At 45.6% G+C, this 14,192-nt stretch overlaps 1 protein-coding gene across 11 annotated transcripts in view; it reads left to right on the top strand.

Annotated features, from left to right (window-relative positions):
* Positions 1-14,192, top strand: part of LOC135907152 (transcription factor 12-like) — a 182,108-nt gene that overhangs the window by 2,119 nt on the left and 165,797 nt on the right. For all 11 annotated transcript variants that reach the window (XM_070536907.1, XM_065438814.1, XM_065438815.1 and 8 more), the window contains exons 3-4: positions 2,208-2,319; positions 10,692-10,717. In XM_070536907.1, coding sequence (XP_070393008.1) covers positions 2,208-2,319; positions 10,692-10,717 — 138 coding nt within the window. The remainder of the gene's footprint in view (positions 1-2,207; positions 2,320-10,691; positions 10,718-14,192) is intronic.

Raw genomic sequence — 14,192 nt, 5'->3', positions numbered from 1 at the left:
CAGGCCAGTAACAGGCTGCATTTATTGCTACACGTCTTATGCCCCTAGCACTGTGTGCGCACATGTGTAGACAATTATTATGCTCTTGCTTTTAGTGTCAGCCATTGATTACTTTGGCATGTGCTACTGTGTTGTAGTGCTATTAGTTGTAGTATTCAAGACTTTATTCAATGCTTGCTTCAGTCTTCACACACACACCTGCACATATATACAAGACTATTATGAAGGGAAGGAGAACTGCGGCATTTGTCTCTCATGTAAGCGATGCGCAGTGAAGTCAGATGTGATGGCAGTAAGTCATTTCACATCTATGTTAATGGTGTGGGAGTTGAATTTATTATTGTAACTTTTCATAATTATGAAGGTAGCCTTCCCATGAGGCAGTTTGCCATGCTAACGACATTGTAGTCATTCTTGCCCTCAGTGCGAGCACAGTTTGCTTGTTTTACGACAGCGAAAATTTAGGCGTCTCTGGTTATGAAGCGCAACAGGCAAGACCCGGCATGTGCAGAAAGTGACTTTCTCTTCATTTGAACCATAACTGGTGCTGCTACTAGTTGAGCAAATATGCATTGCTAAGAAGCACACATGTGAGTGTGGAAAAAGGTATTAGATGGAACTTTGAAAGCACATTATATGGATCTGCCTTGCATTGTATGCGTAGCTGCGAGTAAGTAGTAGCTACTGCAGTTCAGTTCATTTTCACTTTGCTCACTGGGAAACTTGCGAAACTTTTGAAGTTGGCAGCCCTATAAAACTTCCTTTCACTGAAAAGCTATACTACGGACCAACTTTGCCATTTTTTTTCAAAAATAAGGTTTATGCTATCTGACCTCCAGGTTTCTGAGCAACTTGAGGCCCTTGTCAGTTCTGAGGGCCACTCGCAGCTTAGTTAGAGTGGTGAAAGGTTGTCTGTGCATGTGAATCTTGTCGTGAAGGACTATTACTGGGCAGAGATGGAACCCAGTTTTCGATTTAGTGGTCTGAAGACAAAACAGTAATAAATAAAGAAGAATGTTGCTGAATATGCTACTGACCAGCAGTACTCAGTTGCAGCTGATGAGAGCTTTTCGTTAGCACTAAGCCTTCTTGCAAGCCAGCCAACATGCAGAATTTTGCTAATTGTCCATTTATGCTTAAAAGCTTTCTATCAGCCGACAGGTCAGGCTTGTCTGGCACCTTAGAGTTCGGCCCTGAGGCCTCTCTTTCCTGATGACAATAGTCAAGCGGGGAACAGGTAACTGTAGATAAGTATGTTTGAACAACAACGACTTGCTATTGGCAAAGGGCTGAAATGCTCAGATGGCAACCTTCTCAGTGCCTGCAGTTATGCAGAGGCCACCATGCGGTCTTGTGCTTTCAGCATGTCACTCGTTAGTTCTCGGTGCTTATGATTACATTAAAGAGACGCTAAATAGAAAAAGATGATTTTACCTGTATTAGTACATTACCCTTCTGCAAAATTAAAAACCCCGCTATTACCATGAGAAGAGGCGTGGTAAACAAAAAAAGGCGCAGAAAGGAAATACAGATGGCGGCACCTCCTTGAAGTTCCCGCACCAGTTCACCTTAGCATCATAGATTTTGACATCTGCTAGGACCTAGTTTGTTCATCTGTAAAAATGAGCTACGGTACCTTGTATTCTAAAGGAGATAAGGGTCGAACTTGGCCATCAAGGCTCAAATGCAAAGAAATACTGTGAAGTCTGTGATGTTACACTGGCATACTGACGCTGGGGTTCTGGTGCGAAAAAAAAACAAACAAAAAAACATTGAAGTTGTACGTTCATTTCCTCTTCTAATAATTAACCTATTGTCATGAAATTAAGCAAAATATAATGTTTTCAAATACTTCATCAGTCTAAACTGCTTCCCTCTAGTGTGCTTGTGAAAGCACAGTTGGACCACATTATAACGAAGTCGCATCTGAGAGTTGGACCACATTATAACGAAGTCGCATCTGAGAGGAAAATACGTTCATTATCTGTCACATGCTAGTATCGGCAAGAGACACATTATGTTTGCTTTGTTATATTCTTTAATTTGTTATATTTGGGTTCTTTATAAAATGCTTCAACCGTACTTGCAGGTTCTCATTTCAAATTATGCTTCCGTTTCAGTGGATCTCTTAACCATAACCATTCTGTGTTGAAAGTAAAGTTTCACTTTACTGAGTAAATCCTTCCCCTCTTTTTTTCGTGATGCAGGACGGCCTGGGCAACTTTCCCGGCGCAGAGCCAATAGCATCGAACGACCCAGCCTACTTCCAATACGGCAATGCAGCTCAGCAACGGTTACTACCACCGGACACCAGCAGAGGTATGGCGGCCATTATGTATTTGTTGCAGTTGAGAGCAGTCCAATAGGCGCAGCCAGCGATATATGAGAATGGTGGCTGCACAGGCCTCCTCTTTGAGGCGCGCGTGGGGGAGTGGCTCGGAACCCTGGCCCAGGTGTTCAAAAGAGTGTCGTGCGGAGCCTGTGGAGTGCAAGAAGCCGCGGAACATCCAACACTGCAATGCGCAAAACTGGTTCCACCTGCAAGAGAAAACGCCACTGTTTACGGATGCACCTGGACTCTCAAATGCAAACACTTGGAGCTACTGCCATCACCAAAACCGGACTGCGAGAGTAATGGAGATGGTGCCAGCAGTAAACATCTGTTTTTTCAGTCATTTTTATTAGGACACCATGTACACAGACTACGAAAGGGAACTTCTTTGTGTGTAGAACGTGAGCAAGGAAGCAGTTTGCTACACCCATAGTGATAGAAAAATGATGTGCTGCTCGCGGGAGTGCATGACACACGTTGTTTTTGCCTTCGTTGTGGAATAAGTGATGGAAGAAGGTGCGCTGCTCTGGGATTCATTTTTGTGTGCGGTGCTTCACTTCTCCTGAAGCCTGGCCAACACGGGACACAAGTTGGGCCATAATGGCCTTTCCAGTGTCATCGCCATGTCATCATCATAGTGATAGTAGCGAAATGGGGCAGCTGTATGCAAGACAGGATACAGAGCACAGGCCTGTGGTTTAGCAAGATATACCAACCAGCTCAAATGAATAGAGTATTAATGACTAAAGGACTTCGCAAGCCTGCTTGGAGATTGCCTACTGCGGTGGCTCTGATGCCGTGGCCTGCTGCCGTGCATCAGAATGCGGGTTTGATTCTCGACCATGGTGGGTGGCACCGTAACATCAAGGACAGAAGCAGCTCGTGTACCACGCTTTTGGGTGCACAGCGAAGGATGCCAAGTGGTCAAGATTAACCCTGGGACCTCCCACAGCACTGTCTCTTACTGTGTTGTTCTGGGATGTTAGACCCAAGTCATAATGAGGCTTCAGGATTTTGATTGCCCATGTGCGTTGTGCTTATCATCTTGTTATGGCCATTTTGACGAAAAAGTTTCTGGTGCTGTCTACTCGGCCAAATGGTATCGATGCTTGCTGCCTTGCTGGTAACCTGTCATGATTGTGTGTGTGTTTGTGTGTGTGTGGACAAGGTGCAGGACAGCAAGACGTGGTTGGGACCGTTAGGGAAAATGACTGTGCAGTTTACCAGATTGTACCGCAGCTGTGCAGACATGGTGTCAAATGCTGGCAGATGCAAATACGTGTGTTGGACATTTTTGCCAGTTCCCACGAGTGCACTCGCTCACGAGCAGAGGTAGCCTCTGCAAACAGGCGCGTCAAAGGCGCGTCACGGGCCACCTGCAATGAAACTTTAGTTTGGTTGGTTGCATGATGAAGCAATCTTGGCAGAACTGGTAGTTGTTTAATTTTGTTTTAACAGCCTTTATATAGCACCTAGCAGATGATGTGAACACATGATTGCTGGTGGATGTGGTGCAGATACTAAAACGTGACCTCCGAAATCTTGGGCTTACTGTGTGTGCCCATCTTAGAGGTTGCACCCGAGTGCTGCACTGGTTCTGAACATTACAGGTTCTGTGTTGTTTCAGGCAAATGGTAACTGCAGTATTTTCTTGAGCTCAGTATGAAAATGTTGATTTACTTGGAACACCTTGTGAAACATTTACTTGCATTTCTAATGTAAAATTTTGCACTGAGTCTATGTCTACACTACGTATAGACTATCAGAAAGTAGTGTTCTTGTGCAGTCCAAAATTTAACAAGCATTTGTACCAGTCTTTAAGGTGTTAAAAAATGGTGTCTTTTTTTTCTGCATGTGGAAGAAGGAGCTACACAAGAAATAGTGCCTACTGTAAGCAATCAAAATTAACGTCTTCAGATGTGCTATTATCAAGCCCAGTATGTTGAACACTAATTAACATGAAGTTAATGGAAGGGCAAGGTTGCTGGCTGCTTCTGCTAATGACTTACAGTTGATGTTATCTCTGTAGAATGTGTTTTCTGGTGGTGGTGGTAGGAACATGTTATCCAAGAAGTTAATAAGAGAGTTGCTTGCTGTGCGCCTGAGTGGCAGCCCCTAGTCTGGGACGCCATTGGAGATGGCCGCTGCCCGGGCGCGTGCCACCAAGGAACGTTGAGCTTCCAAGGTAGAGCAGGTACTCCTCCCAAGCCTCTCTAGTAGGGATGGCAAAAGGGGATGAGAAGGAAAGTGGAGTGGCGGTGCACGGAGCCACAATGTGAAAGGTATCGGCGAGGGCCTGACAAGTCGGGCACGTGCCTGAGATTTCCGGCATGGAGTGCCGGGCGACCGCCGGACTAAGGAAAGTATTGGTCTGAAGGCGGCGTAGTAGTAGTTCTCCCACTTTTGCCAAACCGCTTGCAGGGTTAGGGTAGAGTCGGCGCGAAGTGCGATAATAATCCAGAATATCGCTGTAGCGTGTGAGGCTCGAGTTGCCAGGATCTGACTCGGGACATGAAGGGGCAGCGGCCCGGAGGAAGGAAGCGTGGGCAGTGGCATTCGCCACATCGTTGCCGGGAAGACCTGTGTGGCCTGGAGTCCAGACTATTCTGATGGAGTGAGGGTTGAAGCGCCAGGAGGCGGCCCCAAGGAGACTAGCCGCCAGCGGGCCGATGGAACCCTGGATGTATTGAGCACAGATTGAGCGCGAATCTGTCAAGATAGTGCTAGTGGTGGGGTGGGAGGCGGCCAGAGCGATGGCAACCTCCTCTGCATGAGTTACAGTGTCGGCTCTGAACGAGAGGCCATCGACATGGTGACCCTCGGTGATCACAGCGGCCGTGAAGTGACCTGTGGGGGAGACGTCTACGTAGAATATGCCGGGGTGTTTGGAGTGGCGTGCCTGAAGGGCAGTGGCACGCGCTTGCCTGCGACCGGGGTGTTGTTCGGGATTCATGTTGCGAGGGAGCGACTTCGCCCATGGCTTCTGATGCCAGAGTTCCGGTATCGGGGAGGGAGGGACTGGGTTAGAGATTGAGCTGAGGCCAAGTCTGTGTAGCAGGTGGCGCCCGCAAAGCGTCTGCGACAGACGAATGAGTTGACGCGATGGGCTTCCCGCAGCTCTGCGCGAAGGAGTTGTGCACCCCCAGGGCCGCAAAGCGGCAATTGGAAGTAGGGTCTGTGCATGTTAATTGTAACACCCTTTATACATAGTGCAGCGACTCGGATAATGCAAGTTAGCTTTATCCGTAGAAGTTAAAACGAACACCTATTTGTGTGGTACCTCTCTTATTAACCTCACAAGACCCGCCATATCATTGTTGATACATTGAGTTTGATTCCTAAAAATTTGATTTTAAGTGTGATAAACTTTACACAAGGTCCATAGAAATGTTGTCAATACCCTGGAGCGAGATTTCATTTGTGGGTAGTTCAGCAAACCAGTTACTCAGTAGTTGATTAAATAATTATTATGTTATTTATTTTTGCTAGAAAAGTTCATTGCACCTTAATGTACTTGTCATGGCCAAAAGTAAAGGGAAATGAGTTCTTCATATTTTCCTAGATGTGAATTGTGTTCGAGCTTTTTGGGGTTACAGTAAAACCTCGTTAAACCGTACCCGCTTAAACAGTAGTTTCGTTTTAAAAGTAGTAAAGTCAATTCCCCGACTCAGCGGCCATTGAACATAATGTATTTTGTATCCGCATAAACCGTACCAGCTTATTGCGTACGCATCGGTTAAAACGTAGCGTTTCCACTTTTCGTCGCGCAAACACGGCGGTGCGTCGTCTCCATCGGGCGGCCCGGGAGAACAACAAGCCTCGGAGATCGGTACAACGGCCTCCAAGCGCCCTGTGCGTTTGCACGTGAAGCCGCATCAACATCAACATCATTTAGACGCCGCATGGACGCCGTGCCAGAGAGCGTTGCGGCGTTGTGCAAGCGAGGACTCGCGTCATGCCAAAGCTAGGATAAAAAAGACGCCGGATGCTCAGCATAGAAGAAAAATTAGACATCGTCCGTGCTACCGAACGTGACATGAAGTCGGCGCTGGCCCACGACGTGGATCTGCTGTTGACTACAGTGTGTGGCATTTGGAATGCGAAGTTGCTCGGCAGCGCTGCTGCGACCGCGAAGAGATGTCGGTTACGAGGTTCGACTTTTCACCATCGTTGCCGCTGTTGTTGCCGAAGTGTCAACTAGCGACAGTGATGAGGACGACACGGAAAGCGACAGCACGGGCTATTCAGGCCCGACAGTGGCAGAAGCGGCGCGTTACGTCAGCCTCGTGAATGCGATCGTCGCAAGGAGAACAGGGGCGCGATAACGTAACTATTCCAAACGAAAAGTTTTCCGAACTCCGGCACCCGGCAATGAAAAACGCGCCCCGGGACTTATGCAGCACTACTGCGCGCGTGCACGGAGAATACGTAACGCCAACGAGGAATCTGCCGTGCGAGTGTTTGCCGAGAGGAGGGGGGCTGGCTGAGAAGCGGGCACGGAGCTTCAGTAAGTTTGAGGCCGCTGTCGTCGTGCTAGGCCGCCGCGACATCAAACGAAAATAACACTTACGTCCCGCGAAGTGAATAAATACTGCATGTTTTTTCACCTTTCATCGTACTCTCTCTGAGTTCAGTTTTCGACAGGTAAGTGGGCGATCTCATGCTATTTCGCTTAAACAGTACTACCGTTTAGTACGTACTTTTTCCGAGCTCCGGCCGACTACGGTTTAACGAGGTTTCACTGTAGTAAGCTCCTTTAGGCTGAATCAAAGGTGGGAATGGTCCGCTTTTTAATTTGCCTGCCCTTACGGCTGGCACTGTGTTGCGTTGCGTATGGAATTTAGCTGAAGGGGGCATTGTATGTAAATCAGAAAAACGCAATCTAAGCTTGTGTAGGTTTTCTGCATGATCTTTTCTCTTAAGTTTTGATCGACCTAGTCATTGAGTCATTGATCACATGACCTGTATTGTGCTAGAAAATTGGTTGTTAAAGGCCAACTACAGCAAAATTTTAGAGGCCGCATAAAAAAAAAAAATCTGGTTTCAGATGAGGTAGGTGAAAAGCTACCTCCATTCATAATTTTATCTGAAGTGCGAGGAGATGCTTCTCAAAAAGGTGGCAAAGATATACATTTCTCTTACCAATACCGAAGCAAACACAACCATTATCACTGAAATGGCACAGAAACCAGACTTTTAGACACTGAAAATTCAGGCGTCATGGTCTAGAATTGCTGTCACATGCGCTGTTAGGTGCTAGTGTCATCTGCTTAGGTGCTTACATGCGCTTAGGTGCTACTCCACGGGCCTTCCTGAAAGTCCAGGCTCAGTGCCACGGCTGCGCCGCACTGTCCGAAGCATTTTTCGATGGGCCTAAGGCCGACCTTGGGTATCAGGCCGCGGGCTGGCGCTGGGCTCGGGCTTGGAGTGCCAGGCCCGGGCTGGACTTGGGCCGCTCATTAAAGGGCCTAAGTAGAGCCTTCGAGCAGATGCAAACATTAGGCATTGTATGGCCCAAGGCATTCTGTGCCAAGCTGAAGTGACATGTGAAAAGAGCTGGATCTTGGTATACCTTAGGAAAGAAAATAGAAAAGCAGATAAAGTTCCAATTTTTTTCTTTTCCACAAGAATGAACATTGTTTCCACATAAAGAAAAATAAGTTAGAGAAAAAAAAATGCTCTTCAAACCATTCTGTTATTTTAGGGCTAATGCAAGGGGTGTTGCTTTCAAATTGAGCATTTATATTATGCTGTATACTCATGAATTCGCCTGTTTGTATATATATACATATATAGACTCATGCTAAATGATCTCATAGGACCATATCGTATGATCAAGATTAATGCATACGCACCAGCGGAAAAATAATGGCACAGGCAATGGGCCAGATCACTGATGTTCCCATGGGAGAAACAAAGATTTCTGTCTTTGCGTATACACTGCAGCTGATATACCCCCAGAAGGGGTGTGCCTGATACACAGGGTACAATTTGCAAGTGAAGGAATATATTTTTTTACTTACAGGCTGGGCCTGGTCATGCACATGCGGACACTGACTAAGCCTAATAATGAACACCCAAGCATGGGCTTAGTAACATGGGCCTGGGCTTGGAACCACGGGAATCATGGGCCTGAGCTGGGCTCGGTCATGTATGCCCTGGCCTGGGCTAGGCCTGTGCTTGGTATCACAGGCCCGAGCTGGGCTTCGGCTTCATGAAGCGGGCCCGGGCCAGGCCGGGACAGAAGAATCAGGCCCGTGCAGTGCGCTAGTGCCACTGCCTTCCATAACCACCGCTAAGTTGCACTGGGTATAAACTTGGAGCGAGCGCTTGATTTTATCAATCCGAATCCGCCGGTGGAATGCTCCTTGGGGGATCACACTATAGTTATTGCATAAACGTTACTCAAACTAATTTCAAGAATAGTGCTGAACTTACACTCCTTGTGTGTTTTCATGGCAACCAGAGTCTCCTTCCCACAGCAGGCACATGTTGTGTGTAGATTTTACATGAACACAGATGTGACGCATGCTTCTTATCCTACTTCCGCCTAAATCCGAGCCTTGGCAACAAAGCAAATGTGAAAGATTTGACACTGAGCGAGTTGGTTCAGAGTTGGAAAGCATGAACCCGCTCCGGATCGATCACTGGAAAACACTATACGTATCTCTTGGAATTCACCTTAAGTAAACATTATCTTTTGCTTAAAGGGCTTGACTTGAAGTGGTGCCATGCACAATCTTTGCAACGAAGTGACCTTTATAAGGAAGTATTTTGGATGTGTCATGCGCTTTGTTGTTTGACTGTACTTGCTTTTCAGCATACAAACTATGGCAAGCATAGGCATGTTGAGAGGAATTTATTAACCAAGTTTTTGTTATTTCTTTCTTTTTCTTTCTTTCACACACATGGCATGGCTTGAAAAAAAAAACATTACAACTGCAACTTGTGAACAATAAGGTTATGCCAAATTAGGTATTGTTCGTGCACCTTTGTGTTTCTTCTACATAAGCTGATGCGTTTTGGTCACGAGCATATGCTAAGGTAGCCACTGGTCTGGTCACAGAAACATCTCTCATTGAGTGGTGTAAATAGGGTCAGATCTGTAATAATTAATAATTACGACCTGATTTGTCTCACATAAGTATGAATTCAGAATTCTAACTTTGAAACAGAAATATCTGTTGACAGGTCACTAGAAGCTTGCAAAACCAGACACTTCCAACAGTGAAATGGAGGGTGGGGGGGAAAGGGAATGACAACAAAGAATGAAAAAACATCACCATTGCTGTTTGTGGGAATGGCGAACGACCCAGAAAGTCGAGATCCAACTCAAGTTTTCGACGCAGCCTCCAAGATTAGGCCACTCCTGTAGTGCGCTGAAAATCTTGGAGGCGTCGCGCTGGGATTTGCGTCGTATCCACTGTTGCGCCACACTGTGTGCCTGTCATCGAGGCAACTGGCGCTACCCCCCTCCCTCCCTCTCATTCTTCTGAAGTGGTTGCTCTTGTGCTGAGCTTCAAACATCCACTGACAACCTTGACCTCGTCATGTCGGGCCAACTCTCCCAGCTATCTGTACCGACCTCCAAAGTTTCACGAAACTGCCGACCCCTTCCTGTAGGTCGAATTGAGGAATCCGGTGGCGCACCACACCAAGACTGCTGCTGCGATAAAAGAGGGATGCGATGCGGGTGATGTCGGCGCCCGCCATGCCTCGTTCCTGCCGACAATGGGTCATCAAAGGGACTTAAGGCAGAACCGGCCCATTGTTAGAAGAGAGTGTAACTGCCAGCCACCCCGTCGGTCTGGTGCGCTGTGGCCGCTACTTGTACGCTATTACCTGCTATATCTGTACATGCTGTACAACGCTTTTCATCTCCTCTTCGTCTGCTTCAAGAGTCCATCTCTCCTCATCCCCGAGTCACAATACCACTAACCACCAGATGCAGAGGTCTGCTGAGGTGCTTTTTAAAGGCTGTTTAATGGAAGAAAATTACAGGATTAGCAGCCCTGCAGGCTTTTGTTGAGATTGCTTCAGTGGTATATGTTACTTATTCTTTTGACAAGATTGCTTCAGTGGTATGTGTTGCTCATGCTTAACCAATTTTGCCATTGTGAAATTTTGTTGCACTTGGCCTTCAAGAACCCCAGGTGGTTGAACACAAACAGGAGTCCTGCCACTAGAGCGTCCCTTGTAGCCCATACATCGCTTGGAGATGTTAAACAGCACAATTTGACTTCATTTTGTTTTCTTTCTTCTGGCCATGTTGAGAGTGTACGCATGTGTCAGTGTTACAAAAAAAAAAAAAATGTGTTCTGCCGTACCTGAAGTCAGTTTCTCTTCTGTTCCCGTGCAGGTATCACGAACAAAAGGAAAAGAGACGTAAGTGTCCTTCCACTTATTGATTGATTATAGAGGGATTTAGGGCAGGGTCCCCTAGGTTTTGGCCTCCCAGATGTTGTCACGCTGGCCAGAACTGTGAAGAGGAGCAGCAAGCTCTAGAATTGGGTTTTGTGCTAGTGCCAGTTGTCTGGGCTTGTTTATGTTCTGCTGATATTCAGAATGCTCATGGTTTAAAATTTTTCCTACTGCGAGAGGGCTCAAAGAATGGATGGGAGTCGAAGTAATATGTAAAGGAAATCAGTATTGGTTAACTTCAGAGCATTGTACAACGACAAGCAGTTGTGCAGGCAAAAGTGGTGAAAACACACAATACATGCAGCAAATAGAAGCAGCAACGATAAACACAATTGCTCCAACCCCAGCAAGGACGATAAGAAAGGCAAAAGAAGGTAAAAAAGCACAAGCTCAGTTGTACTACAAAAGAGCTTGATGGTGACCAAATTAGAAATAACAGCATATAAATATTAAAGAGCAGACACAACAGGCTGTCTCCACTGTGCCTTTGCAGTGCAGGAAATTATGCCAGGCTGTGTTGTTTAATTTCCAAAACAGATTCATTTGTCTTTGTCAACCTAGCAAGGAAGGGTAATGCCAGTTTGACCGGTAGCGTTACCATCTTTGGCACATTTGTTTTTTTAATCGAACAGCTAATCTCTTAGAGCTTAGCTAGGTTATATTGTGTTAAACAGATAAATAGGTTATATACAGTTCGTCCCACATGAGATTAGCTATGTTATATTGTGTTATATAAATATATAGGTTATATACAGTTTGTCCCACATAACTTGAGCCAAAGTTTTAAAACTGAAAGGCACTCTTTACGTGAGTTGAACTGAATGCATAATGTTGGCACTGGCCTAGGGTTACTCAGGCTATCTTTTATTTTCCCCTTAACTAACGGATTAGTTATGTTTAACTAATCAACTTTTTAAGTATTGGCTGCAGACCCCAGGTGTGATACGCAACGTTATAGCGCACCTTGAGAAACCTCTCAATAAATTGTTTCCAGCACGATATATCTCACGCGTTCTTTTTTTCCGCGTTTCAAAGAAAGCCTGCGAAATATGAAAAAATACAACTTGACCGGGCACTTGCGCACTGTTATTGTGCTGCTCTCAAGGGCGCGATGGATGAACAAGGTCGGGTGCAGCGAGATTGGCCTGTGACAGGGCGTTGTGCCTGGTGTAGGTAGCTGGGCATGCGGCTTTTATCGCATGACGGTGCAAATGCCTGCTGCTGGCCGAGCGTTGCGGACCTTGTTCATGCATCGCACGCTTGAGAGCAGCACAATAACTGTGTGCAATCGACCTGTCACGTGGTATTTTTTTCATATTTCGCGGGCTTTCTTTGGAACGCTGAAAAAGGACCACGTGAGATATATCGTGTTGGAAGCAATTCATTGAGAGGTTTCTCAAGGTTCTCTACAACTTTGCATATCACACTTGGGGTCTGCAGCCAATACGTAAAAAGTTGATTAATTAAACATTACTAATCCGTTAGTTAAGGGGAAATAAAACATAGCCTGAGTAACTCTAGGCCAGTGCCAACATTATGCATTCGGTCCAATTCATGTCCAGAGTTCCTTTTATATTTAAAACATTGGCTCAAGTTATGTGGGACAACCTGTATATGTTATATAGGTAAGACAGGTTATATTGTGTTGCGCTCACACTAATTCTCACTTATAGGGAACCGCTTTATCCGAGACGAGTTTGTGATGCCCTCACGAGGCTCAGGCTTTGCAGCTGGTGATGATATATACAGATGAAGATATGCAATGGATGATAATATGGTAGAGATAATGAAATTGAAAGTCAAACGTGTTGTGCTCACAATATATATTTATGATTTACACGAGATGGCTATGATAGGCTTCATCGGCACTCATTGTATACAAACATTTCAGTTTCCCTGAAAATGGTCACATTTGCTTGAAGGGGAAAAAGGGAAGCAGGGAGGGAAAAGGGAAGAAGGGAAACAAAAGCAATACGTTAACGATTACACTTCTGCGCAAAATTAACACCAGCAGCAAAGAAGAATACATTTCGTTACTGCTACTGTGTGTGGTTGAGCTCTGTGCCACCAGGGAGACCATTCACATTTGCGCTTCTGCTCATTCCGTGAAACGGTAGGGTCAAACGGCCAAGCCCTGTTCCTTTGCGCTTGCGTTTACCTGAATACAGGACTCACGAAACGCTATTGTGGTAGTAATCCTCCCGTGTAAAGTGACAGCAGCAAACATGCAAATCCTGACGCTAATCGGATAGCAGCCAGTCCGCTCGTCTGCTGCCTTGCACAAAGACAAGATGTCGCAGCTTGACGACATATTACCAGTCGCTACGCTTGCAGCCCACAACTCAACAAAGTCGAATCGTAGTGCTCACAAAAAGACTGAGACTGACTCTTGACTGCGGAGCTCTCGTAAAAACAGAGCACGTTGTAACACAAGCAGACGACACTTGCTGTGTGCTGGAAGTGCTTAAGTCTAGAGAAATTGTTCTTGTGCATCCACTTTATGTTCCTTTGTTTTTGTAGAAACAAATGAACTAACATTCCAACTATTAAGAACAACATTTGTTCACCATAAAGTTGGAAAAATAATTGCTGACGCGCCCTGGGCAGCCCATCCGATAGCTCGCCCTACTAATGTCATTGGGGCGAATGACGTCAAATGGGCAGGGGCGGCTTAAAAGTCAGCTGAGCAATGTGCTGCGATCGGCAGCAATGTACATTTTTAAAACCTTTTAAATTACACACTTTACGTGGAGCACTTAGATGCGTCAATTAATGATCAGAAGGGCCTACTCTAACGGCTCAATACATTTGTTTCTAATCGCCAAAATCGTTTCAGGGTCCCTTTAAGCACATTTTGTGTCCCATTAATGTGCAGTGTCAATGATGCAATTTCCTTGCCACCCTAGTATGTTTGGGTCCCCTGTTCTAAAGCTTTCTTATGGCTGCAGGTGAAGATGATGCTGGGCAGGTGCTTTGAAATGCACTCTATCATCTTTATTTTGATCTTGTCAGATGCACACATTGAATGTTAAAGGGTGGAGGGAAGAGAGAGAGAAAAAAATAAACGTACATTCAAGTAATATGTACAGGAAATGATGTCACTACTGCAATGTAAACTTTACTTGCAGAAATTGCATTGAACTTCTGATTCAATACACGGAGAACATGCATCACCATGTCTTTATGCTTTGCATTCATAGGGGAGATGGTTTTATGTTATCGCTCCTAGCAAGACCCTTTTCAAAAAGGGTGCACTGAAGGTGATTACAGCTGAAACGTTCTGCATGCAGTGCAATAATTTCATTTGTTTCCCGTAAGATTATTATGGAAAAAACAAAATTTGCAAGGAATCCATACAGATTCTGTAAAAATTACATGGAAATCATATGTAAAGATGTAGAATGATTTGAATGGCATACGGTACGGTTCAGTAATCTTC

The sequence above is a fragment of the Dermacentor albipictus genome, chromosome 4, assembly GCF_038994185.2.
Source record: "Dermacentor albipictus isolate Rhodes 1998 colony chromosome 4, USDA_Dalb.pri_finalv2, whole genome shotgun sequence".
NCBI classification, from domain to species: domain Eukaryota; kingdom Metazoa; phylum Arthropoda; class Arachnida; order Ixodida; family Ixodidae; genus Dermacentor; species Dermacentor albipictus.
This window is presented reverse-complemented; position numbering and strand designations above follow the sequence as displayed.